This window comes from Setaria italica, chromosome II, assembly GCF_000263155.2.
Source record: "Setaria italica strain Yugu1 chromosome II, Setaria_italica_v2.0, whole genome shotgun sequence".
NCBI lineage: Eukaryota > Viridiplantae > Streptophyta > Magnoliopsida > Poales > Poaceae > Setaria > Setaria italica.
This window is the reverse complement of record NC_028451.1, coordinates 46353415-46380301: the sequence shown is the minus strand read 5'-3', so window position 1 is coordinate 46380301 and position 26887 is coordinate 46353415. Positions and strand designations below refer to the sequence as shown.

General features: G+C 46.2%; 4 protein-coding genes and 1 non-coding gene across 5 annotated transcripts; 2 read left to right on the top strand and 3 right to left on the bottom strand.

Moving 5' to 3' along the window:
* Window positions 1-79: 79 nt before the first annotated feature.
* LOC101771567 (probable mannan synthase 7) lies at window positions 80-5022 on the bottom strand. Its single transcript, XM_004958355.4, has 10 exons — window positions 4828-5022; window positions 4344-4681; window positions 4087-4185; window positions 2180-2432; window positions 1595-1705; window positions 1280-1416; window positions 1077-1190; window positions 792-991; window positions 501-692; window positions 80-408 (listed from the first exon to the last, which is right to left on the bottom strand). Exons 1-10 carry the CDS (start codon window positions 4934-4936, stop codon window positions 249-251), a joined length of 1713 nt encoding a protein of 570 aa, XP_004958412.1. The 5' UTR covers window positions 4937-5022; the 3' UTR covers window positions 80-248.
* Window positions 5023-8564: 3542 nt separating this feature from the next.
* On the top strand, window positions 8565-10952 carry LOC101771167 (malate dehydrogenase, chloroplastic). The gene is made up of 2 exons (XM_004958354.2): window positions 8565-8742; window positions 9550-10952. The coding sequence occupies exon 2, from the start codon at window positions 9560-9562 to the stop codon at window positions 10730-10732; it is 1173 nt and encodes a 390-aa protein (XP_004958411.1). The 5' UTR covers window positions 8565-8742; window positions 9550-9559; the 3' UTR covers window positions 10733-10952.
* Window positions 10953-15138: 4186 nt separating this feature from the next.
* Window positions 15139-16530, bottom strand: LOC101770785 (ribonuclease 1). The gene is made up of 2 exons (XM_004958353.4): window positions 16142-16530; window positions 15139-16047 (listed from the first exon to the last, which is right to left on the bottom strand). The coding sequence occupies exons 1-2, from the start codon at window positions 16232-16234 to the stop codon at window positions 15388-15390; spliced, it is 753 nt and encodes a 250-aa protein (XP_004958410.1). The 5' UTR covers window positions 16235-16530; the 3' UTR covers window positions 15139-15387.
* A 4840-nt stretch (window positions 16531-21370) lies between these two features.
* Window positions 21371-22833, bottom strand: LOC101770372 (ribonuclease 1). The gene is made up of 2 exons (XM_004958352.2): window positions 22566-22833; window positions 21371-22232 (listed from the first exon to the last, which is right to left on the bottom strand). The coding sequence occupies exons 1-2, from the start codon at window positions 22656-22658 to the stop codon at window positions 21570-21572; spliced, it is 756 nt and encodes a 251-aa protein (XP_004958409.1). The 5' UTR covers window positions 22659-22833; the 3' UTR covers window positions 21371-21569.
* A 937-nt stretch (window positions 22834-23770) lies between these two features.
* Window positions 23771-23851, top strand: TRNAL-CAG. Its single transcript has one exon. It is a non-coding gene; the product is annotated as a tRNA-Leu (tRNA).
* The last annotated feature ends 3036 nt before the right edge of the window (window positions 23852-26887 follow it).

The window sequence follows — 26887 nt, the reverse complement described above, 5'->3', positions numbered from 1 at the left end:
TGCTAGAGAACCAACACATTCCCATCTTTTTTTTTACTTGTGAGATGACATTGTATTGCAAGATAGGCCATTCTGCATTAATAGCTAGGGAAAAAAATTATCACTGGTGAAAACCGTTGTGAGCACACGGGATAACAACACCTTTCTGTGCATCTAAGATCTAAATCATCTGAAATGTAACCTGGTGGACTTATACCAAGAAAATGATTGTAAAGCAGCGATTCATACAATCTTGCCATTGTCACTTGTCAGCAAGAACAAGTTCCTGTGAAGTTGAACCCTAGCAATAAAAATGCTAATCCCTGGAGATATAGATATATGTAGTAGCTTGTTGTCCCATGGAACGCGAGGTTGTATGATGCACATAGGAAGACAAACACCGAAAATCCAATCTCTTGCAAATTAACTCTGAAAGGGAAACACAGTATCAATAATGTATGCGGTGTGGTGTCTGCTAGCATAACTTACTAATCCAGAAAACGTTAGCTGAGACATTTTACCTGTCCCTTAACCTTTTTCGGGTTTTCTGAAGCAAGGGAACTTCACTGTCCGCTAGATCATTCCCCACCTTCTTGGTCACAACCCACTGGTTAAATCCTTCTAATTCCAGCAGTCCTGTCAGTGCAGCTCTCATGCGACGCACTGTCATCACACTCTCAAACAAAATCCAAAATGGCATTATGTGTAGATTTCTGCAGAGATAAATTGAAGTACATTAGCTTTAGTCCTGGTGAAAGGACAGATGGACAACGTAGTTTTAGAACTCATGGCACAGTTACATAGAAACTTACTTTGGATGTCTTATGGCTGTGACTATGGTAAGCACCGTGGGAATATAGGCGATACCCCAGACTGGTAAGTACAGCTCCGGGATTGTGACTGAAATGGGGAGTATGATATTGTAGAGAATACAGGCAGCGGTTGGCGCTATAACTCTCCGCACCAAGAAGAAGCTATAGAGCATATAGGTCTTCTTGAGGAGTGATACATCCTAGTGGTAAAACAAATGGGGTTGATTTTTAGATTCTTTTTTTTTTCTAGACATAATCTGTTAGCATGGGAGGACATAAGCTTACCTTGGCAACCAAAACATCCTTTGCCATCTTACGGAATAAGTTTGCACCACCACTGGACCACCGGAATTGCTGCCGACAGTAGGCCTTGTAAGTAGATGGCAGTTCACTCTTGACCTACATATACAACATTTTTGCATAGTCAAACGATCACATCAAACAGGTTTACTTTTGACAAACACTATCATATGATTAGATCTACTCACTCTGACTTCCCCAACATATACGAATTTCCAACCCTTTAGGGTTGCTCGAACTGCCAAGTCCATGTCCTCAACTGTAGTGCGATCCTTCCAACCTCCTGCTTCTTTTATGGCTACTGTACGCCACACTCCAGCAGTTCCTAGAATAGACACGCCAAGCCATTAGAAGATTGTATGGTTTTGACATCGAAATTCTGGGGTTGTTCCCCCCTCTTTTCGAACTAAGGTGCTATGCGGATGCGGTGGACTACAAATTCTCTTGTTGAATGCAAAAGAAGCAAGGGAGTTGTACTATTAGAAGTCTTAAAAGATGTATACCATTGAAACTGAAGAAGGCAAAGGTTGCTGATCCTGCTTCTTGTTCAACTTTGAAGTGGTAATCGAAAAACATCTTCTGTACCCTTGTCAACAGGCTTGTGGTGTCATTCACTGCAAAATTCTGTCAATTAAGAATTGGACCGATCAGAGTGAATAAAATATTATATTGCTGGAGAAGTTTATACATTAGCAGTTTTCTTATTCAAGTTAGATTATATTTGAACTGTTTCTATGCCTTCTTTCCGGTTGGCATCATCATGAAACATTGGAGTGTATGGGAGATATATTAATACCATGAATATACAAGGAGAGATTTATTTTCTGAGGCCAAAGCAGTCAGGTTTTCTGTTCCAAGTTCCTTGTGCTAGTTGTATGAACCACTTGTGCAGTTCTCAGTTCTTACAAGAAAGACATCTGAATATGGAGAAAGTACTCCATTATGGTGATATGCTTGAACGTGGGAGCATATCTGGCAAGTTTGACATGAGAACTGAGAAATATTTCCCAGGGCCCAATCCTTTGCATTTGTGATGAATGGTAGCTGGAAGAGTTTGCTCAAGAGCTAACAGGAAACACAGTACTTACCGAAGGACCACCGAGCTTGAACAAGGGCAACTTCCGGATTGTTCACAAGGAATGGGACAGTTCGGAGCAGAAAGTCCGGTTCAGGTTGGAAATCAGCATCAAATATGGCTATGTATTCGCTTTGCCTTGCATAGTCACATTCCATTCCTTTCTTCAGAGCTCCTGCTTTGAACCCCTTGCGGCTGGTTCTTGTGGTATAGTTAATGTTGACACCTTTGTTGGCCCAGTTTTCACATTCAAGCTCCACCAAATTCTGCAGCAAGAAGTAATCCAGTCATCATATATTCTTTTTTTTCTTAGACCCAATAATCTTCTAGAATATCTAAACCCATTAATGACAACAAGATGGTTGCACTGTTGTAATGGCAGTTCATTTTCTATGAAATGCTAAACAAGGTTTGTTGCATGTTTTTTGAAGATGTAAGACAAAGGTTTGCGACTAATTGCTTGTCAACACAAAATGATTCATTTAAAAATAAACACTAGTGCCTCAATGTAGGATGGATTATCGATATATCCGATGGCCAAAAGACATCTTCTGCTATTTGCTAGGGAGGCCATCCGTGCTTTATCAAAGGTTCCTCGTGCAGTTGTGCTAGCAAACTATTTCTACTACATTGCAGTAAACTAAACCAACCCATTTGCTGAACCAATTCAATCAACCCAAATGGATCGATCAATATTCATATCAGTACTCTCACATTCCATATAATTTATTGGTAACTTGCCTTTCCTTCATAAAATTATTGGCTTCAAACGGGCATTACTTTATGAACATGATTAGTCATGAAAAATCACAAGACTTTTGCATGAAAATGGACCATAATCTTGATTTCAAGCCATGGAAATAGATGAGATTGAGGGGTTTTTATAAGAGCAGTCCTGCATATGCATCGATATAGCAGGAGGTCCAAATTATGAAGTGATTTTTTTAGAGCTGAAGGAGATCCATTTCTAAAGAAAAATATCCCCACCAATTATTGAACCGTTCCCTCAGATCTATGGCTCTGAATAAGCAAAGATAAGTCGACAGAGGGGGCTGGTTATGCTGTGAAATGTCAGGAGGCAGTAGTTATGCTCATGTGGTTATACCATACAGGGTGTTCTGGTCTCAGCAATAGAAGGATAAAGGGGTAAAGGTAAACTTCCCATGTGCTGCTGACAAAGTTTAGTAATACTATCAGTCTCATACCCCACAGTGGCTGTTACTGTTAGATTCCAAATAGTTTCTCATCTCTAATAATGCTATTTTCACTGTAATATTATCAGTACATATACAAAGCTGCTAGCAGACATGGGCAGGAAAACCCAGACAGCCGGGTCCGTCCTGCTGTGGCCATGTGAGTGAATGGTCCAGACTCCAGATGACTATTCACCTTTGCTCTCACTCTCAGCCTCATTCCTGCGTTCGAGTTGTGTTCTTCCACACAATCTGTCTTTGCCTCATCAAAACTTCTAATCATCTCTCCCTGTTTGGATGATGACTTATGATTGTGAAAGGTTTTATCCAAGTGACGCAACCCTTTATGCCAAATGCTCAAGTTGCTTTCATCTAACTAATCTCATAAAAGCACTTGCACAAACAAGGGGCATCTGTTATATGCTTATACTAGCTACTCACTTCACAATGGATAATGCTCTCTCTGCACCCACTTAGCCAGCCCAAATAATTAGCATGCTCCTATGAGGCTATGCCAGTTAGTCTCGTGTCAAAACTTTTATCATCCTTTTGATTCATTCCACAAGTCTGAGTGTTCCTCAGCTACCAGCAATAGGTTTATGCCTCACTTGTTCTGATAGGATCTAAATGGAGCTAAATGAATAGCTTCTCCCAAACAAAAGGTTTCATAGGAATAATCCCCAGTCCTGCAAAAGACGAGGAACTAAGAAAGGCAAGTGTAAGTTACCTTGATGAACGGATCGGTGGAATCATCCAGCACTTGGACTATTATCCTGTCCTTCGGCCACTGCAGCTCACATGCGGCCGCTATTGACAGCCTGTACACCTACACGCCCATCCCGCACACAGAAAACGCAGCACATCAAGATAAATATTTAATCTCACAAAGCAACAAGAGACGGAACAATTCGCCGAATAATCAATCGATGAATGGCTAATAATTTCCGAATTTTAGCAACTCTTTCTGTGCTGGTCTCTTCTCACCTCCAGCTCATTGTACATGGGTATCTGGACCAGCACCAAGGGGTAGTGGGCGCTCCCCTTCTCGTCGTCGCCGTCGAGGGGCTCCCACTTGAACCTCCACTCGGGCCGCCACCCGATGGCCTTGACGGCGAGGCTGACCACGCTGTTGTACACGGCCTCCACCACCAGCATCACGGACATCACCATGCAAGCCCACACCGCCACCTGCAGCACCGGCGCGATCACCCCGGCCCGCACCGCCACCCACGCCCCGTACACGTCCGCCGCCGCGGAGGACGTGCCGTCGAGGACGCCGATGAGCCAGGACACCGCCTGCTGGAACCCGAGCGGCACGCCCGCTGCGGAAGAAAAGCAGGAGAAGAGAGCGCACCATGAGCCAGCGAGCGGTGCGGGACAAGTCAAATCACGTGAGCTGTAGAGAGCGCGGCGTTCGAGCGAGAGAGAAAGGGGAGGAAAAGGGGGAGGGAGTAGTGAATGCGTGTACCTGTGGGCGAGCGGCTGAAGTCGACCGCGCCGACGGAGATGGCGGCCGCGACGGCCGCGGCGGCGGCGAGGAGGAAGAGGAGGGCGCCGCCGATTTCTCCAGCCTCCATTGGGGTGGCGCGGTGGTTGCAGCCGAGCCGCTGACCGGGGGAGGAGAAGGGGCGATGGAGCGGAGGGCGACTGCGTGATGCGCCCGCCGATGCCACTGGGGGCTTTTCTTAAGCCCACGCCACTTTTTTACTCCTCTTTTTTTTTCTGTTGTTTAAGCTGCGTTTTGATTTGTTGCACTGATGGACGACCTGTACGGTGTACCTGGGTAAGATTAGGATTAAACAATGAGTAATTACTGTATTGCAATGCGAACTTTCTATATTGCCATAAGACCTTTTATTTTTTTATAAATAAATATTGCCATATGACCTTTGATGAGGGAGTGACGCGCTGTAATAAGATGTGTTGTTACCAAGAATTACATTATTTGTATATAAAAAAAGAGGGGTGATTTTGTTGAAAGATGGGAATTGCTTTGAATTTGGAAGGCAGGTAGCAGGTACCGACCTCAACTGCTACTAGCTTTTGTATCGATATTTAAATGACAAATGCAGATGCGTATTGCCTACATGGCTACAATTTAACTGTATACAAGAATTTAAGCATGCTTAAGCACATGCATCTGTACGTATGCAAAGAAGCATACTATTCGTACTTATTGTTTAAATTGCATTTGTGATGGATAAGTACCAACTTCCAAACTAGATCATTCGCAGATCCAAGCTAAGAGGATCATGTACTGCTTCCTCACACGTTGTTCCTGCATCTATTTACTTCGCCTAGTTTGCCTGTACACATAGCAATAAGCAAGTAAAGCCACCAGTACCACCAGAGCGAATCCTGGCCCATGTGACGAGCGGTCTGCGGCTGAGGTGGCTCTTGGGTGCACGTTCCTTGGGTATCTAGCATTTGCTCTCTGACGACCGTAAATTTCGCAGCGTGCCGTGGGCACGCAGATGCAGATCCAATGAGCGCCCTTCCTCGTCGAGTCGTCATCGCATCTTGGAACCCCAGCAGCAGCCTCGTTGCAGATCTGATCGGGGTTGGCCTGTAAGGCCATGTTTAGTTACTCCCAACTCCCAACTTTGACACTATGCAAAAAGAAGATTCCCTATCACATCAAACTTGCGGTACATGCATGGAGTACTAAATGTAGATGAAATTAAAAACTAATTGCACAGTTTTGTTGTACTTTGCGAGACGAATCTTTTAAGCCTAATTAGTCAATATTTGGACAATAATTCACAAATACAAACGAAACGCTACAGTGTGCTACAGTGCTGTAACAGTAATTTGGCACCTCCCAAATTCCCCAACTAAACACGGCCTAAACTCGCTTGGGTCCACGGCTATGGCAACTTGCAAGTTGCAATTTCTCCCTTTTATTAACAACTGTAAATCCAAACATGCCAGGCTCATAATTCACATTTTTTTATTCCATGGAATATGCTGCCCAACCTCAAATAGGTCCTGAGCCTCCCTGGAAGATAAAACTCTGATACCTACGTACAGTACCAATTGTCATGTAGGGCAAGTGGACCCCACAATCATCATGATACGAAGGAAAGGGCTCATCCTTTGCTAATCCTTTCTGTTCATGAATTGCTCATATCGAGTCAATGATTGGAGTGGCATGATGACCGATGCGGTAAGGATTTGCCAGTTTTATATGGGGTGACGCCATGGAGTTCCGGTGAGGGATGCCTATCTTCGAGATTCGAGAAGTGTTTAGCTGGCCTCTTGCATGATTTTGGATAGAGTATGTGCAGGCAAGTAGGCAGCCCTGATTTGTTTGAATTCACTATTGGACACCTGTCTTTGGCCTACTTTTGTCTGAACTCCGAGCTGTGAGGCTCCAAGGATGAGCAAGCTGATGCTACCTGCCTGCCTTGCTGTGTCAATGGTGAAGTGTCAGTTAGGTACTTTCGAGATGATACTTCAAAGGAAAACTTTTGCATTTGATTTCAGGCTCTGTGTCAGTGCATGGCACGTGGATTTGGAACGTGAACCGTTTCCTAATTGCAATATAATAAACACTCTTTTGGTCAAATAAGATGACAATACAAGCCGCGCTCACATAGGGTAGGGGTGGTAATGGATCGTGTCTCCCATACCTTCTTTACAATTCAACCCAGCTTTATCTATTTTTAGTTTAAAATCATATATTATTAGGGTCTGATTATTATTGAGCCCGATCCTTAAATTTACTAGACTAAATTAGAGGGTCCTCTACCACCCCTACGCCCACGATAGCATCCACTAAAGAAAAAAAAAGTGTTAGAAATTTTCACAAGATGGGAACTTGTATCAGAGAAAGAAGTGGACCCCTGATTGAGAATCTTTTTGCTATGAGGCTCTTTGAAGATCTAGGAGGCAAACAGGGAGGCAAGCAAGAGGAAAAGGTTGTAAACTCTTGTTAGGTCGCCTCAGTAGCCTCACTAATCTCTGTCAAGTCTGTTACTACTCCATCCCAAAAAATATATAAGGTGCACTTTCAAGATTAAAATCTTATAATCTTTGAGCCATAATTAGCATCACCTAATATAATTTTGTTTTACGAAAATAATATCACTCGATTGACATTCTGGTTACGATTTTATTGCTATAAGCATTTTAGTTTACCATGGCAACTCAAAACAAGTCTTGCGTTTTTGAATGGTGGGAGTAGATTATGTGTATGAAGTGTCCTGATGATGTTTGTGTCCATGGACGCAAACAAAAAGCCCAGCTACATCCATTTTCAGAAAGAATTTGTGTACTCCACCCATGAGCTAAATAAAAGGTCAAATATATTCGTTTTGCCGAATCCTCATGTAGAATGTGGGCACCACCTCCATCCTCCAGTGAACGAGACCGGCCTCAATCATCTGGTGCAATTTTGGATGCTAATGGGCATATTTGAATTCACCAGTACTATTTGAAGAAAGTGACGAGTCCTCAATCCTCTGATGCTGATGGTTGGTGGCTTGATTCCTCCTCACTGAAAGTGCCATGTCTGCTTTCGAGTCACATTCTTTTTTTTAAAGGAAAAATATCAAATTGGTACAAAAATTTTTCTAAAAATGAAAGCTATCTGTCAGTGTTCTATTTAGCATTATTTGATCCTTAGTTGTTCGTGTTCCTTGTGTTTTATTATGAGCAATAAAATACTAATAATAGTAACAAATATGATGTAAACAACTCTAAATAGAGTACCAGCAATAGCATTTTTTAAAAAACTTCTGGTACAAACTTCATATTTTTTTAATTTGAAATAAATTAATTATGAACTTTTTTTATTAAATCAAAATTTTTTAAATTTCTAGAAAAATGCAAAACCACCCAAAGGACCAAATATTCCTGGTTTTGATAGTTGGATGGTCGTTTCTGTCCGGTTTTGTAGTTATGGGTTGAAAATCGTACTTCTGCTATAGTTCCTTTTTCGAAAAGAAAAGGAAAGAAAAAGCGGATGAATAATTTTCTTAAAAAAATTAAGTCTTAGTCGCAGCATGCAAATAACCAAACTATTTCACTTCCTAAAAAAAATTCACTGAACAAACTGCTCCAAGATCGATGCTGTTGCATTGTTTGGGCCGGGACAGCAAGCACTGCTGCTATTGGTACGCTGGTAGTTTCTCAGGGAAATAGCGAGTTTCCCACGCGTTTTATCTCAAATTTCTGGTAGGAAAAATCCACAGCCACACGCATCATCCTCTCCTCTCCTGTAGAGTTCTGGCTCTGGTAGGCTCTCCGCTCTCGTGACTTCGGTGAGATCACAAGAACACAGCCCGAGACTTCACCAGTTCAACACAACACTGGGCTTGTGTGGTCTTCTCTCTCCCGCGCACCACGGGCTCCGTCTCCGCCGCTCGTGCTATCCTGTCAGGTGCTCGCCTCTTCCTCCATCTCCTGCTTACTTCTCTGTTCTTTCTCTCCGCGTGTATGCTTCAGCGCTTGCTCTTCGCGCGTGCAAAATGGCCGGATTCGAAGAGTTCGGGCGGCGTGGAGGCGGCAATTGCCGGCTGCCGTACGTCTCGCCTACGGACTCGGTGATCACTAGTAGTAAGATATTGGGAACCATCTGATTAAGGAGCGAGCAGGGCTGCCGCCTGCCTGAGCCTCAGAGCCTGTGTGCCGCCGCAGGGCAAGTGGAGTCGATTTTGGTTTGGGGGATAGAATTATAGAAAGACGGCGGTGTGCGCACGGTGAATTTTGGGAATGGAGTGGCGTTCGGGTGTACGAGTTAGCTTGCCGCGCCGACGCAGTGTCAATCTCCGCGGTGGAGGTGCGGCATTGGGAAAATGGGAGGTAGAAGCAGAAGTGGAACCTGCTTGAATACGAGTGGACGACGCTGCTCTGTTGGAGGGCAACACCAGTCAGGCAATCGCCATTCGCCAACGAGGGGAGCGTGAGGCGAGTGCATTCATAGCGCTGCTGGGTCGGCAGCTGGTGTGCCGAATAGATAGCGCATCGCGATCCAATTTTATTTGGGCCGAATCAACCTGCGAGATACTCCGCAATTTTTGGGCCTCTGATCTTCAAGGGCCTCGCTGGAGTGCTGGCCCGCATGTTTGCTTTGAGCCGAATAGGTGTGCTACTAACAACTGAATATTTGTGCTACTGATTTTTCAATTCTACGTAGTACTGAAGCTTCAGGTCTGAACAACTGAATGTCTCTGCATTGTTTTCGCAGATCCTAAGAAATGGCGGCGGCAGCAATCGCAGCCCTATCCTTCGCTTCAGTTCCTTGCAGAGAGCATCAGCTTCGACACGGAGCCAGTACCTTCAATGCGCAACAATTCAGTGCTTCCAGCTCCCACCGGCACACCGCCAATCTGAAATCGGGAGGACCAAGAAGACTACGCGCCGCGAAGCGTGTCATCGTCGCGCAGGCCGGCACCGGCAGGTACAAGGTGGCCATCCTCGGCGCGGCGGGTGATATCGGGCAGCCGCTCTCGCTCCTGATCAAGATGTCCCCGCTCGTCTCGGCGCTTCACCTGTACGACATCGCCAACGTCAAGGGGATCACCGCCGACCTCAGCCACTGCAACACTCCCGCGGAGGTCGCCGGCTTCACCGGCAAGGACGAGCTCCCCAGCAGCCTGGCCGGCGCGGACGTGGTGGTCATCCCCGCCGGCGTGCCCCGGAAGCCCGGCATGACGCGGGACGACCTGTTCAGCGTCAACGCCGGCATCGTGAAGGAGCTCGCGGAGGCGGTGGCGGAGCACGCGCCGGGCGCGCTGGTCCACATCATCAGCAACCCGGTGAACTCCACGGTCCCGATCGCGGCCGAGGTACTGAAGCAGAAGGGTGCGTACGACCCGCGGAAGCTGTTCGGCGTCACGACCCTGGACGTGGTGCGCGCCAACGCGTTCGTCGCGGCGAGGAAGGGCCTCCCGCTGGCCGACGTCGACGTGCCGGTCGTCGGCGGCCACTCGGGGGCCACCATCCTGCCGCTGCTGTCGAAGGCGCGGCCCAAGGTGCCGTTCACGGACGAGGAGGTGGAGGAGCTCACGGCGAGGGTCCAGAACGCCGGCACCGAGGTGGTGGAGGCCAAGGCCGGCGCCGGGTCCGCGACGCTGTCGATGGCGTACGCGGCGGCGCGGTTCGTGGAGGCGTCGCTGCGGGGGCTCGACGGCGACGGCGACGTGTACGAGTGCGCGTACGTGCAGTCCCAGGTGGTGCCGGAGCTCCCGTTCTTCGCGTCCAGAGTGAAGCTCGGGAGGGAAGGGATGGAGGAGGTGGTGGCGTCGGAGCTCAGGGGGCTCTCGGAGTACGAGGCGCGCGCGCTGGAGGCGCTCAAGCCGCAGCTCAAGGCCAGCATCGACAAGGGCGTCGCCTACGTGCAGCAGCAGCAGGAGGCCGCGTTAAATTGAACCTGCTTATTGACTGCCGTTTTGTGTCAGGTCTCTGGGTGCTTGGCTTGGCTGTGCCGGTTTTGTAGCACTGCACAGTGCACACCCAACATTCTTTTCTACTGGAGGTTGGACGGAACAGTGAAAAGAATTCTGATTACACTGAACACTGTCACGAAACTGCAACCCGGTTCAGTTTCAGGTGCATCACACACATAACTTTACAACCAAATTCTTTTGATTTTCGAGACATCAGTTTCAAGTGCGATCGTTGGACAAAAAAAGGACAGACAAGGTTAGCGCTGGCTCGGCAAAAAATTATTCTAAGCGGACTTTTATTTCAAAAAAATTATTCTAAGCGGACTTTTATTTCAAAAAAATTATTCTAAGCGGACTAGGACTCGTCCGATGGGCCGAGTTGAGCACGTACTAGCCGGAAGTCGTGCAGGCGTACAGCCCTATTTGCGCGACGCAGGCCACCCAAAAGGACAGAAGAACCAGACCGATCTAGAGCTTCCTGCCCAGAGGGAACGTCGGCGAGGGCAATCCGGCTTTTGCTCTGGACGAGCGGCCGCAGATTGGACGATGAGGTGGCGAGTAGTAGGAGGAGCAGCAGCAAGAGCAGCAAGGACTCTATTCCGGAAATGGAGAATCTGCCGGCCGAGGCGATCTCGCACCGGGAGCGCAGGAGGAGGCTGTTCGCGAAGGGGTGGGGGGAGGTGACTTCGCCGGCGGGTTCGATTTCGCATCGGGACTGCGGGAGGAGGATGTCTGAGGGGCGGGAGACAGACGACGACGAAGAGGAAGATGAGGTGGAGCCTCGGATGGAGGAGCAAAACAAAGCAGATCCAGATGTGAATGTGATTCAAATGGATGAATCCTCCTGGATGACGGTTAGCGAGTATCGCCGTCAGTGGAACGATTTATGGTCCGGCTACTACGGTTCTTCCGAGGACACCAGTGAGTTCTCCATCCATAATCTCATCAGGCCTGGCTTTGGTTCGCTTCTCTGTTAAACAATCTTTGATTCTTTGTGTATCCTATAGCTGTCGATGGTAGAAATTGCTTATTTAGCTAACCCATTTACTATCAATAATACAACATAATACTATTGTATTAGTTTTGCTATATATATCTGTTGACAGAATTCTTGCAATGAATTCTGTTAGATTCTGTGCTAGCTGATTTAGCTTTGTGATGTGCGATCTGGTTGCTGGATTCTTTTTGTCTCGCATCTTATTGTTTGAAATTACTCTAGCTTTAGCGTTTAGGTTGTCTTGGTGCTGCCTTCTTTTGGATTTAGCAATAATTTTGTTTCGTGGTTAGTTTCTCTTGACTTCCATGATTCCAATGTATGACCTAACTTTAACATTAGATCATCTCGACTATAAAAGCTTTCTCAATTGCATGTCCTTCCCTCCTAAAAAAAGTCTTCAAACTCAACAAAAAAATACATAAATCATAAAAAAAAATGTGAAAAGTTCTGCACCCAATACTCGCCATATGCATTGCCACAGAACCAACCATAGCCAAGCTTGGAGGGCACCATACCTTGCGTAACCAATATACTACACTTGCATCTATCACTAGAAAATGACTCACATGGTCATGGTGCCTTTCCAGTCTCGAACTCCCGCACTTGCTCCTCCGTTGGCCACAACAGCTTAGGCCCATGGATATACTCATTGAAATCACATAGTGGTCATCCGTCCTACGTATAAAGAATGAGAAGATTACACGCTACATCTAAAACAATATAAGTGCGACTTGCAAAAGCTTGAAACATTATGGTACAAAATGTACATGTGTCTTTAGCGAGCATCAGAAAAATGGAGTGAACTTAGGTGGAACCCCTATATTAGGAAGCATAAGCTTAGTAGCAACTCCATACTTACACAAGGGATGATCCCTCACACGCTTGCAGGCAGCCTCCTGCTTCTCCTCTTCGGTCATTGGAGGTGGGTTTGGTGGAGGAGGAACCCAAAATCTGAACTGCTGGTAATGTTCAAGCTTCGTCCTATCGTATGGGAATAGGCGGATCCTAGAATCATATTTCTTGAGTCCATCTATCCACTGGAAAAATAACAAGGACTTGCAGGTATAGGATCAAACTTCCACTTGCACACATAGTAGGCTCTTCCAGCGGTTTTTGGGTGCCTTGATTGTTTCACCTCAGCTGGCACGCCACGTCTACAATCTGGGACCAAAAGGGTTGGAGGTACGGGAGCATCTGCATTCGACTCTTGGGTACTGTATATAGCCCATGCGCCACTTGTATTTATACCCGGTCGCCGACATCACACCTACACAACAAGTGAGCAAACATGAATTTAGATTTTTGAACAATACGATTGTGTTGCCAACGAATAGGTCTAACCATTCATTTACATTATTCATCTACATTGCATGCCTCCAACTAAATCATTACCAACAATTCTATCATTCATCTACATTGCATACCTCCAACTAAACCATTACCAAAATCTCAAATCAAGCATATGTTACATTTTCTAAACGTCAAATCCAGGGGCAGAACAATACCTAGAAGTGTATTGCGACTCCTATCTATCACATGAACTTCCATTGATTCAACATTCAACATCTTACCCTAACCCTAGCCTAACCTAATTGTTCAAATATCTACGAAATGTAACCGTAAAACAAGGAAAAAGTGGCGGAATACCTTCCCAAGGACGTGGGATCGATTCCCCCCACTTTTCCCACTAGAAAATGCCAGATTTGGGGGGAATCAGGGGGCGCGGCGGCTGGCGGCGAGAAGAAGGGTCGGCTCGGCCAGGGGCAGCAGCTGGAAGAAAGGAGGGAGAGGGAAGGAGAAGTTCTCGCGCTGGCCTGTATGCCACTGCCACGCCAGGCGGTCTAGCGCGACAAGCGTCATGTAGCCGCTGCATGTGGCGCGGCAACGCCTCACCCAGTCAACGTCGCGTTGGCGCGGCTTGCCTCGCCGCACCAGCATAGTCGCGCTGCTGCATGTGGCGCGGCAACGGCTAACTGCCGCGCCACGGCGCACGGTGGGACCAAAAGGGTAACGCCGTGCAAATAAAGTTCGGGAGAGGTTATTTTAAAAAATATATTTAAAATGGGTTAAAAATAAAAAAATCCACAGTCGTGGGGATCCTCTACCATGAATGCGTAGAATTACACAGCAACAGCAATTAGACATAGTAGCCCTTGAGCGTGTTCTTCCTTCGATGTAATTGACATGTTGATTCGAAGCATTTCAACAATATGGTTTTTTTTTCAATTACACATACCAAGCGATTTCTGTTCTTTCATGGCAAAGCATGTTTTAGCACAAAACAGATGCTACCTTTGTTGGGCCCCTTCCCTTCTTTTATTCTTGTTCTGCTTCTGCCATTGTCATTGTCCTTCACGTCTGCCTAAATTTAATGGAAACAAATGCAACAGAGGCAAAAAGGGGCTGATGCAAGAAACGGTATCTCGTCATCCTTGATATAACACTTCAAAAATCTACGAGCTTATTTTTTGAAATGATTTTTTTTAACTTTGAAACGAAGTCTACGAGCTTATGGAGCAGGAGGCCCAACTGTGGATCGAGTGACCTGGAGAGCCGTCGTCTTGGTTGTGTAAGGCCGTGTTTAGTTTGGCGAATTTGGGGGTGCTAAATTACTGTTACAGCACTGTAGCACACTGTAGCGTTTCGTTTGTATTTGTGAATTATTGTCCAAATATTGACTAATTAGGCTCAAAAGATTCGTCTCGCAAAGTACAACAAAACTGTGCAATTAGTTTTTAATTTCATCTACATTTAGTACTCCATGCATGTACCGCAAGTTTGATGTGATGGGGAATCTTCTTTTTGCATAGTGTCAAAGTTGGGAGTTGGGAGTAACTAAACATGGCCTAAGATGCGTGTAGGTGTAGTAGGTCAACGCGTAGCCATAAATTGTTAGCATGTGGTTGCGCCTGGTAGTGACTATGTGTATCCCAGATCGATTTAGGACCTGTTTAGATACCCTGTGTTAAAATTTGTTAAGTTTTAACACTCTCAAATAGAGTGCTAAAGTTTAACACATTGGGATGTTTGGATGATGTGTTAAACTTTAACACCTTTGGTGGGAAATGACTCCATTGCCCCCTTTTTTATGGCCGGCGGAGAGAGAGGGAGGAGAGAGAAGGAGTAAACTGGGAAAAAGTGGAGAGGGGGACCACTTTTAACAACTTTAGTAATTTTTAACACCTCCTCCATGTGTTTATGAAAAATAGGGTATTAAATTTTAACACCTCACTTTTAACATAAATATTTGGATAGGAAAGTGTTAAAAAGTGTTAAAAGTTTAACACCCTCCTTCCCAAAAAGAGCCTTATTTGGCGTGAGCTCGACCACTTCCCGTTACGTTCTTGTATACTCATTTCGTCAAAAAAAAAGGAGCAAAAACAACGTTCAATTTGGGATGAACAAAGTAACACAACCAATTTATTATTATTCTTATAATACATCCTTCTGCGTGTTTGATAAGCAAGGAAAAGAAAATCAAATCGAAATCGAGGCGAGAGATAATCCTCCTCTTCTCCACCTGATCAAAGAGTAGTACGATTCCAGGAATCGAGCTAGGAAATCGTCGAGTCCTTGGGCAGAACAACACGAACGCCGATCAGATGCAGCCGCGTCCTGTGGCCGCCGTGGCTCGTCTCGCTCAGAAGAGGGGCAGCTTGACCTGGTCGGAGCACTTGCTGCGCTTGTGCAGCGGGCAGTCGATGAGCCGCTTCGCCTCCCGGTCCACGCACATGAACACCTGGTACAGCTGCGACTCGCCGTCGGCGTCGCGGTTGCAGTCGAGGTTCGCCGTGAACCCGGTCCCCTGCGTGATGGCGTCGCTGACGCTGCTCACCGAGTAGGTCTCGGTGGCCGACGGCACGATCCCGGCGCCGGCAAGGATGGCCGTCAGGTTGTGCGCAGCCTTGAGCGCGAGCGCGCGGGCGAAGTAGTCGTGCGGCTCGAGGTTGGAACAGGTGCCGTGCTTCTTCCACTCGTAGCTCCAGAACTCGAAGCTGCGCCCGCTCTTGCACGACAGCGTCGGCCAGCTCCGCTCCAGGGACGCTATCAGGTCCCGGATCTCCCACGGCCGGAGCGCGTTGTCGTCGTAGTCGCCGCCGCAGTACTGCGGCCAGCACCGGCCCCGCCGCCCCACGATGGAGAAGAAGGCGTCGTCGCCGAGCACGGCGCGGGCCAGGCCGTAGCGGCCATGGCACTGGGCGTAGTTGGGCCACAGCCCGTGGATCCCAAAGTCCGCCGCCGGCTTGCCGGAGTCCGGGAAGCAGCACCCCCTCCACGTGTCACAGTAGGAGCCCGGCCACTGCCCCGGTGCGATAAATTTTCATCAGAAAAAACATTTGCCAACAAGATCAAGAAGCACATTTCAGATCAAAGAACAAGAATCCTCTAACTACCTGTTGGACAAAGTAGAAGAAATCGAAGCGCTCCGCCGCCGCCGAGACGGCGAGGAGGGAGAGCACGAGCCCGAAGGCGATGACAAGCTTCATCGATCGATGATCCTTTCTGCTCCCGGCGATTCTCCCCCAACAGTATCGGTGTCTGCTAGCTTCAGCGCTGATAGATCCGAACGGCAGCTATTACCTACTTATAACCGTTGACACAAGGACAAGTTGGCAACATGGGTATAGTTTTTGATTCGCACAACCAACAAGGCACCAATATATTACTGCCATGGACCCGGTGTCGAAGGAGATAGCATATGCTCCGGATCAGGAGGCGTCGACGACGTGTATGAATCAGGCAGGCCTTATCCAATCGTTACGAGCTCGCTTGTGTTCGTTTCTTTCTCTGAATCGGGAATCTTTTGGGTGATTGGGTCGTCTGTGGACTTGGTGCGCTGAGGTTATTGGCCGATGGTTGCTTGATTGGCTACGCTAGGTAGGTGAGGGGACAATAGACGTATCTGAGAGCAGGCTATTGAAATGCACAGATGAGTACTGTTTAGGGTGTGTTCCGATACCCGTGATAAAGCTTAGCACCTGTCACATCGGATGTTTGATCCTAATTAAGAGTATTAGATATAGCCTAATTACAAAACTAATTGCACAGATGGAATCTAATTCACGAGACGAATCTATTAAGCCTAATTAGTCCATGATTTGACAATGTGGTGCTACAGTAACATTTGCTAATGATGGATTAATTAGGCTTAATAGATTCATCTTGCAAATTAGCACAGGGATTCTGCAATTAGTTTTATAATTAGCTCATATTTAATCCTCTTAATTAGCATCCGAACATCTGATGTGACACTGCTAAAGTTTAGCACTCAGTATCCAAACACCCCCTTAATTTGGCATTATCAGCTTGAGACTTTTCCAACCAGGCGGAAGCAGGCAAATATCAGAATTGATTCTTTTTGGCTTGGTACAAATTTAAGCATCTTTTTTTTCCCTCTAAAGCAGTGTTTGATTTTGGAGGTTGGAATTGAATGGTTAATTTTTGGCTCCGGATGACCGGCTGGAGTATGCATCTCCAATTCTCCATCATATCCAAGCAGTGCCGTTCGGGCCGCACCTCCTCCTCACCGGTGACAGACAGAAACCACTCCAGCGACGGGTCCCCGGGCATCTGGGAAGTGAACGGCTGCTGGGTCACCCCGCTCTCATCTGCTGGGCCTCTCAACTTGCAGCTGGTCAATCTGACGCAGAGCGCCGGCGCGCGTCCTGTCGACGTCGATCTTCGACGGGAAGATGGCGACGCAGGAGCAGCCCGCCCCCGACCGGGAGTAAGGGATGTTGGATTTCTTGAGCTAAAGTGTAATTCTTGTCACATCGAATATTCGGATGCTAATTAGGATTAAACATGAATTAATTATAAAACTAATTACATGGATGGAGGTTAATTCGCGAGACGAATCTATTAAGCCTAATTAATTCATGATTAGCACATATTTACTTAGCATCACATTGTCAAATCATGGACTAATTAGGCTTAATAGATTCGTCTCGCGAATTAGCCTCCATTTGTGTTATTGATTTTGTAATTAGTCTATGAGGGTGTTGATCAATGGACTAATTTTTAGTTCGGGTCACATCGGATGTTTGGATACCAATTAGAAGGACTAAAAGTGAACTAATTATAAAACTAATTACATAAACCGTGGCTAATTCATGAGACGAATCTATTAAGCCTAATTAATCCATAATTAGCACATATTTACTCTAGCATCACATGGTCAAATCATGGACTAATTAGGTTTAATAGATTCATCTCCCGAATCAGCTTTCATTTATGCAATTGGATTTGTAATTAACATATATTTAATACTTCTAATTAGTATCTAAACCTTCGATGTGACAGGGACTAAACTTAGTCCTTGGAACCAAACACCTCCTATATTTAATATTCCTAATTAATATCTAAACATTTGATATGATAAAGACTAATCTTTAGTTCGTAGAACCAAACGGAACCTAATAATGCACGTCCCGTTCCACGTGTACGGCCTTGCCAGCGGCGGAGTGCTGCAAGGGCCGAACGTGACCATCGAGCCGTTCGGCATCAGGTGAACAACGGCCTCGCCGTCGTCGGCCGCCCGGGGGGCCAACGCACGCTCTTCATCAAACGTCGTGACAGCGGCGGGGCTGGATGGCCTGGGTGCTTCGTGACGGACTGGCGGCCCCAGCAGCCGGCGCAAACGCCGCACACATGTTGGCATCGGGTGCCTGCCCAGTGCGCGCAAGGCCCAGGCGTGAGACGAGGAGAAAAAAAGACATTTTAACTCAAGTACAAAACCAGCAACTACCGAGGTTTGTTACGGTGCTTGCAAGGAACCTCAGGTTCCTTTTACTGTAATCAATTTGTAACCAAGGGTATTATAGTAATTTATGCTTTGCTAATTACTTTGGACGGTTCTTTCACCGAGAGAGAGAGAGAGAGCGGATCAGAAAAAAATAGTCTTGTCTCCGCCTCCGCCTGGCCTGCGTAGGGGCTCGCCGTCGCCCGACGTCCACCTACGCAGGGAGTCGCCGCCGGCCATCCACTCCGAGCTCCTTCTCGAGTTTAGCACTAGCAGTAGGACAAACAAACGCCGCCGGCAAGCGCCACTGTCAAAACCTCATCAAAACAACAAAAATCGAACTTGGGCCGCACGGCGCCTGCCTTGACGGCGCACTGCCGGTTCTCGTGCGAGCCGCTGCAGAGCGCGTAGAGCGCCGTGGCGTCCTTCTTCCCGCGTGCGCCGCCGGTCTCGAGGAGGGAGACGAGCAGAGGGATGGCTCCCGCGCGGCTGATAGCGGCCGCGGTGGCGCCGTTCAAGCTGGGACAGCCGGAGCAGCACGCACGCGGCGTTCTCCCGCGCGGAACCACGGCGGCGATGCGGCGGTCCCGGGATTCCTCGTGCACGTCACCGGTACCGACGGATGGAAAACGGTCAAGCCGATGGGCCAACGGGCTAACATGGGCCGATGATCTAATCGAAAGTACAATTATAGCCTTCGTTTTATTTTTGAACTAGTTCCTGGCCCACAAAATATAGGTTCCGGTCCACATATTTGGGTTACAAGTTCCTTCCACTTTTTAACCATTATATCTGAATACATGGACGGCTCTTAAAATCCTCAAGCACCGTAAAATTTCTCTACATATAACAAAGGGTAATATGGAGTACGTATTAGAATTTGTTTAATGTAGACAATATATTGATGAACTTTAAGGGCATATTAATATAGAGGTACAAGACTCAAGAAACTTTAAGATGGAGATTAGGAATGGTGATCTATCCGTTCCTATTTAATCCTTGCTGTCGTGATCCTCAAGATAGTGAGGTGGAACTGGAACCTGCTGACCAGTTTGAGTGTCACACGGCAGGCCAACGTGAGACACGATCATCAGACGACGGGCAGCTTGACGCTCTGTCAGTGCAGTTGCTGCTCGCGGAGGTTGGAGCAGGTGCCGTACTGGTCTCGGAGATTTGCTCGATCAGTATACCAACGTCCACTGTCTAGCTGCAGCGTGATCGATTTATCCTAACTACAGCTACTAACAACAGTTACGTTGATGCGAGAACAACGCCAACATGTCTATAGTTTTGACCAGTACACACCTAGTATACACACCAATAAGTTACTGTGAATCTGTGATGGATCCAGTGTCCAAGGAAATAGCATGTGATCAGGCATTCATCAGGCTTCGCGGACACAGCGTGTATGAATCAGTGCTCACGTGGAAACTGAGCAGGCCTTATCCAATTGATCAGCGTTATTAGAGTCCGGTGTTTTCAGAATGGGGAGCCCTAGGTCAGTGTATGGACGTGTTGCTCACGTTACTTATCTGGTTGCTCTTCATTGGCCACGCCAGCTAGGTAGGTGATGAAGGGACAATGGATCTGTTCAGGCCATGAAATGCAAAAATGACTACTCAACGGCTTACAAGTTTTATTTCTCACTATCAATGGAATCTTTTGCGTACGAAATTATCTCAACGGCTTACAAGTTAAATACAACCACTATTACTATCCTCACAACATTTTTAAAATGTTTATTAGTTATGATAAAAATAAAAATGATAAAAGTGTCACTGAATTTGTAATCAAAGTATTTTGAGGTCGTAATTTTTTGCTCGTGCTTTATGAAAAATAAATTATTGAAGTTTGAACGTTATAGAAAAAGTCGATAAATATTCATAAATAGAGGGATTAGCATGTTACTACTCCATAAGATCCAAGATGCAAGGTGTGTTTGGTTGGTTGTATTATTTGATTCATGTATGAAATGATTCAAAATAATAATGATCCTTTTGTTTGGTTAGGTGAATTGCACCAACTCATCCAGGATGAGGCCATCCCACTTAATACATTATTCTACTAATTAGAGTGAACCATATGGTACAAGTAAATTGGTTGAACCATCCCATCCAGGATCATCCATGCATGCATCAAGTGGTGCATGCAACCAAACACACCTAGGTTTGGAAAAAATGTTGCGAGGGTATATAATATACCCTCGCAACATTTTTTTTGGAAAAAAATATTTAGTTAATCAAGATAGTAAAAGGGTCAATGTATTTGTAATCATAAGTACTTTAAGGTCATCATACAGTTATAGATGTTTGCCCGTGCATTTATGAAAAAAAAAATGAACCGTCGAACTTTTAAACCAAAGTTGATATAATTATTCATAAACTGAGGGTTAACAAGTTCATATGGTGTTTTCTAGTACCGAATTTCATTTGCAGTTTTCAAATGCGTCAGGTCATGTAAGGAGGAGACGACTGCATCCGGACGTCATGCAAAAAGGCTATTGCAACCGGTAGGCTATTGCATCCGGTAGGCTAGACCGTTTCTGCATGCGTGGTGCGAGCCAGGCTACAGCGATACGAGAACCAATCACACCGAAAAGAGATTTGGATTGGTGAATGAAACGATACCCCGAATGCAAGGTTTAATTTCTAGTTTCATATGTCAGTCATAAAATTTAATTGTTGCATTTTGTTGTGAAGCAGTTCAGGCATAGTGGCATGTTGTTAGCGGTAGAGGTGCTTTGCCAGCCCAACAAGCCTCTAATTAGGCCCAAGCATTGCACGTTGCACATCACGCTATGCCAGCCCAATAAGGCTCAGCCCTCATAAAATATCACTACGTTGGCAACTAGCAAAGGTGAGAGGAAATAGAATCGACACGATGATACGAGATAAAAAGACACGAAAAGATCGATTTTGCTTCTATTGCATGCCATGCTAGCTGCTTAAGATGTCGTCATGACATTCAACCATTGTATCAGGTCGCCAATCGTCACCAAGGGAAGCACGTTATTCATATCCGCTCTAAAACACGCACGCGCGGGGAGTCGACCGGCCCATATGCATGCGGGCATGCAGCAATCAGAAGACTGGCAGCTTGACCCGGTCGGTGCACTTGCTTCGCATGGACAGCGGGCAGTCGATGAGTTGCTTCACCTCTCGATCCACGCACAGGTACACCTGGAACAGCTGCGCCTCGCCGTCGGCGTCGCGGTTGCACTCGAGGTTCGCCGTGAACCCGGTCCCCTGGGCGATGGCGTCCCCCACGCTGCTCAGTGAGTATGTCTCCGTGTTCGACGGCACGATCCCGGCGCCGGCGAGGATCGCCGTCAGGTTGTGCGCCGCCTTGAGCTCCAGCGCGCGCGCGAAGTACTCGTGCTGCTCGAGGTTGGAGCAGGTGCCGTGCTTCTTCCACTCGTAGCTCCAGAACTCGAAGCTGCGCCCGCTCTTGCACGACAGCGTCGGCCAGTTCCTGTCCAGGGACGCCACCAGGTCCCGGATCTCCCACGGGCTCAGCGTGTTGCCGTCGTCGCAGTACTCCGGCCAGCACCTGCCCCGCCGCCCCACGGCGGAGAACAAGGCGGCGGCGTCCTCGCCGAGCACGGCGCGGGCGAGGCCCTGAAGCTGGCTGCCCCGGCACTTGGCGTAGTTGGGCCAGAGCCCGTGGATGCCGAAGTCCGCCGCCGGCTTCCCGGCGTCCGGGAAGCAGCAGCCCTGCCGCGTGTCGCAGAACGAGCCCGGCCACTGCATGCACCGGGGAACGCGTTGTTAGATACTCGTCGGCCGTGTGGCTGGTTAAATTCAGACCACCCGGCGATGCATGCAACGCGTTCGGATAATATGTACAGACGCATGTCTAGATATTGATCGATGGTCATGGTGGATCGATACTTTCATTAAAAGATTTATTAGATAATCGATCGAAAACAGAGGATCCTGAGTACTAATAATCGAAATTCGGAAGAATTGAGTAGGGGAACCTTGAACATCTCAAAAAGCTCGAATTCGATTACATATAGAAAGTCGAACTAGAAGCAGAAAGTATTGAATTATGAATACTCTGAACTCGTTCATCACCTGCTGTACCAGGTAGAAGAAATCGAACTTCTCCGCCGTGGACGAGACGGCGAGGAGAGAAAACAGCAGCACGAAGGCGATCGCAGTCTTCATCCTTGCCGATCGCCTATCTCCTGCAAGCTAGCTGCAATGGATCCAAGTAATGCAACCAATGGTCGGTTATATACAGACACAACGTTGCAGGATCCGAACGACGACATGCCAACTTGTCCTAAACAGAAACATTGCACTGCAAGCATTGCACATGCCAACATCGCCGATCTGGGCATCATGCCAACATGCCAACATGTCCTAAACAAAAACATTGCACATGCCAACATCACCGATCTGGGCAGGTATTGGGATCAGGTTTTCGCAGAAACAACGTGAGCCCATGTAGAAGAAAAACGGGCAGAGGCTAGCCCAATCCGTTACGAGTCCGGCTGCAATGTTTTCTCGGTTTGGGAAATTTTTTCAGGTCATGTACGTGTGAACTTGTGTTCTCATGATAGTACCTTGGTCCGCTTGCTTCCTCGGCCACGCAGGGTGGTTGGAGGAGGAGCGATGGATCTGGGCAGGTATTGCATCATTGCACTGCAAAAACGAGTGTATAGTTTTGGCGACTTGTGAGGAACTACACCTCGGATGCTTAGCCAGATTTGGACGGCTCTGATCGAGAAGAGAAGAACGTGCATGGATCAGGAGGAGGACGAAACAGCAACGGAGAGAGATCAACTAAGGCGTAAAGGAATATATCATCAAGTGACACTTGATTAATAATTAGTTAAATACTGGGCTTGCAATGAATTAAAAGTGTAGTAGGTTGATTAGGCTTCAAACAAATGGCAACTTGGGGAAATGCCGGCCAGTGCTAGACGCATTGCATCGTTGCATCATCGATCAGACACGCTGGTTGAAAGTTATGGTAAAGTAGTATATATCACTATTGGAGAACTAGACATCATCCAACGACAAATCTCTCGAACAAAATATATTTGATGCAGGGCTAGTCCACGGTTGAATTCTTTTTTACTGTGGATGATGATGAGATCGGATCGCCACGAAGGAAACAGTCAAACAGCGAGTAGAGTCCAATCGTAAGGTTAACGTCGACAGTGTCGGTATCTACATGTCGCCGAAGCATATGCTTGTCAATTGGCATAGTGACATATGTAAACCCTTTCTGTTAATAATAATTAGACTTTATTATTACCCTGTAACAACTAGTCAAGATGGCCGAGTTGGTCTAAGGCGCCAGTTTCAGGTACTGGTCCGAAAGGGCATGGGTTCGAATCCCATTCTTGACAGATAGTTCTTTTTTTATTATTTTTCTCACTACTCTTCTTCTTGACAAATAGTATTCGAACTATTCTTACATTCTTGCCTCTTTGGCTCTTTCCATCTTGTAATAGCAAGACTGCAGCAGGTCACTGTATGGCAAGCCTCTGGTCCAAATATCCAAATCGGTTGTTTTGTTCACTGATCATAGGTCAGTATATGGCGACTGCACTCCAGTACCTTCATGTGAACAGAAAACGAACTGCAAATTGCAGTTGTGTCTAAAGCGTCAGTTTATCGATTCAAGCTCATATCATTGGCCCTCTGACTTGCTGTTTAGATGTCAGTGTCCAAAGAGAAGGCAACGGAGGGACGGACAGCTGTGCACGTAGATCTTTAGTATCACCTTGTCATCCCTCTCAAGAGTAGTTGGGGCTGTTCTATGTGATGAAGCAACAGTGGTGCTTTCGTGCATTGCCGTCCTGAACTTATTGTCGACCACATCATGGCAGCAGCCACGTGCTAGTACAAGAGTACTTTCATCACCGATTGCTAAGTTTGTTTGAGTGACAGTTTCTGGAGCCACCGCATGCTGCTGACCCAATTAAAACACCTGCCATTTGTGCCTACAGATCTCAAACTAGTTTCAGACCTGTCGCATAGATGGATTTTTTTGCCGGATCGCAGCGGCAGCGCTCAACTTTCATTTCTTCTGGTATGCAGAACTTCTAGAATCGGTGGATACTCATGATTCAGTACTTCTAGAATCAGTACTTCAATCAACTTTCATTTCTTCTGATACACAGAACTTTCATTTTTTGCCAGTACTTCAATCGGGTATACAATGTGTAGCTGATTCAACTATCAACCGCCGATCATGAATGAAGTTTCACACCTAAAGACGTTTTGGCATTTTTGAAAATATGGCGTTATTATTGAAATACACGAGCACCTAACATGATCCTTACACTAGAGAGATTACTAGTAGTAGAATTTTATTTCTTTCAGATTATAAGAAAAGAAGCATCTAGAATTTGTACCACTTAGACTTCTTGAAACATTTTTACTTATGAACTCAAGCCACCCAACTGGATAACTGATCTGTCAAATGTTGGTTCAGTCTAGGCTACTTGGTAAAACTCTACTGTCCGTTGCATAATCCAATAGAAGATTCGTCAGATGCTTTCCGGTTCCGAGTCTTCAGGGTTGTAGCAGGATTTGAACGCCTGCTCAAATGACTGCATTTTGTGCTCGATTTCCAGTATCTTCATTTGAGAAGTGAAGGTACAGACTGATCACCGGCTGACCGTCATTCCGTGATCTGTTCACACGGCAACATCCTTTTGGTCAGTATCTTCTTTAAAAAAAATAAAAGTAGGAGCACTGCTGCTATATCATTTAAGGAGAAGATCAGAAGAAGCATGCAAATTATTCCAGTCAGTATCAGCTCCGGAAGAATGGCGGCAAGGTCCACGAAAACTTTCGTACTCATCACTTTCAGAGTAATGAGGCCTATTCTTGATGATCAGGCAATAGTACCTCTTTTGTAGCATTCATCATGAGCTTATTATCGTCTTGCTAATTATGGCTACTGTCACATTTTCTTCGGTGACAGCTTGGATTCCTACTATGCTTGACATCTTTTTGCTATGTCCAGTCAGCAGTGTCTTTTATACTTTGTTCCTGTCTGAAAACTATGCTCTGTTCATTCCTGACCAAAGTTCAGCTTCGAAATAGCAAAGGTTGATATGGCAATGCTTGGTCCACCGACAGGAGAAGAGCGCGAAGGAATTGTCTTAAACAATCACATGGAGCGCTTGATACCTGACGTACCCTTCAGATGCACGTATACAAGGCTGCAAGCAACAGCGAAGGAATAGGGAAGCTGTCAGCTCATGCTGGCAAACGCTCTGAACTGCAATGCTTTTTTTTTCTTATGTACGAGGAACTACGGCAGGCAATTAGCCGACCTGAACTTTCATTGTGCCATGCAAGTTGAGCTTACAAGTTTTGTGAAAAGGGGGGCAAAGAGTGAAGAACTTTTTCATTATGCAATGCTAATTGTAAACCTGTAGTTACACTAAGGGCCTGTTTGGCAACCATGTGTTAAAATTTAACACCTGTCACATCGGATGTTTGGATGCTAATTAGAAGTATTAAACATAGGCTAATTACAAAACTAATTGCACAGATGGAGTGTAATTCACGAGACGAATCTATTAAGCCTAATTAGTCCATGATTTGACAATGTGGTGCTACAGTAACCAATTGCTAATGATGGATTAATTAGGCTTAATAGATTCGTCTCGCGAATTAGCACAGGGTTCTGCAATTAGTTTTATAATTAGCTCATGTTTAGTTCTCCTAATTAGCATCCGAACATCCGATGTGACACTGTTAAAGTTTAACACCTCGTATCCAAACACCCCCTAAACAACCATCTACTCTTCAAAACATCTAAACAACTGTCTGCAACTTCTATCCAAGCATTCATGACACATTCATTAATTCAGTACACTCTGTGTTTGACCTCATGAGCTGTTGCCTGTTGCTGTCTTGCTCGGTCTTGTCTTGTGGCGGCAAACTAAAGCAAAAGCAAAAACTCTGACGAATTGGGCACTTGGACAGTACTGGTACTGAAATACTTCTACTTAGTACTTATTAATCAGTTTGTTGGCTAGTCATTTCCTGAATCTTTATCAAGTTGCAAACCCAATTAAAAGCTCTGTCACCTGAGCCTGAAGCTATAAAAACTAGTTTTCATACGGCCTGTTGGCCTGATGAAATTGAATCGTTTTGCCAGCTGATTGCAGTGCTCAACTTGGCTTCTTCTAACCCTATCTAATCTACCACGAATTTCTAGAATTGGTTGGTGCTCGTCAATTAGTACGAATACTGCAGATTATAGTTTTGAAGGTTATATAGTACAATGTGTAAGTGACTGTCAATCGTAGATTCGTAAATGGAGTTTGACACTGAAGACGACTTTTTTAGTGTGAAGAGTTTTCAGAACTAGTACACGTTATCTACTCCATCATCCATGGCCAAGTGGCACCTCTACAGGA

Coding starts and splice junctions, on each gene's coding strand:
- LOC101771567 (XM_004958355.4), bottom strand. CDS start 4,936: ATGGAGGCTGGAGAAATCGGCGGCGCCCTCCTCTTCCTCCTCGCCGCC. Junction 4,186..4,343: donor CCATGTACAATGAGCTGGAG/GTGAGAAGAGAC, acceptor ATGGGCGTGTAG/GTGTACAGGCTGTCAATAGC. Junction 409..500: donor CGAAAAAGGTTAAGGGACAG/GTAAAATGTCTC, acceptor TTTCCCTTTCAG/AGTTAATTTGCAAGAGATTG.
- LOC101771167 (XM_004958354.2), top strand. CDS start 9,560: ATGGCGGCGGCAGCAATCGCAGCCCTATCCTTCGCTTCAGTTCCTTGC.
- LOC101770785 (XM_004958353.4), bottom strand. CDS start 16,234: ATGAAGCTTGTCATCGCCTTCGGGCTCGTGCTCTCCCTCCTCGCCGTC. Junction 16,048..16,141: donor TCTTCTACTTTGTCCAACAG/GTAGTTAGAGGA, acceptor GCACCGGGGCAG/TGGCCGGGCTCCTACTGTGA.
- LOC101770372 (XM_004958352.2), bottom strand. CDS start 22,658: ATGAAGACTGCGATCGCCTTCGTGCTGCTGTTTTCTCTCCTCGCCGTC. Junction 22,233..22,565: donor TCTTCTACCTGGTACAGCAG/GTGATGAACGAG, acceptor CGGTGCATGCAG/TGGCCGGGCTCGTTCTGCGA.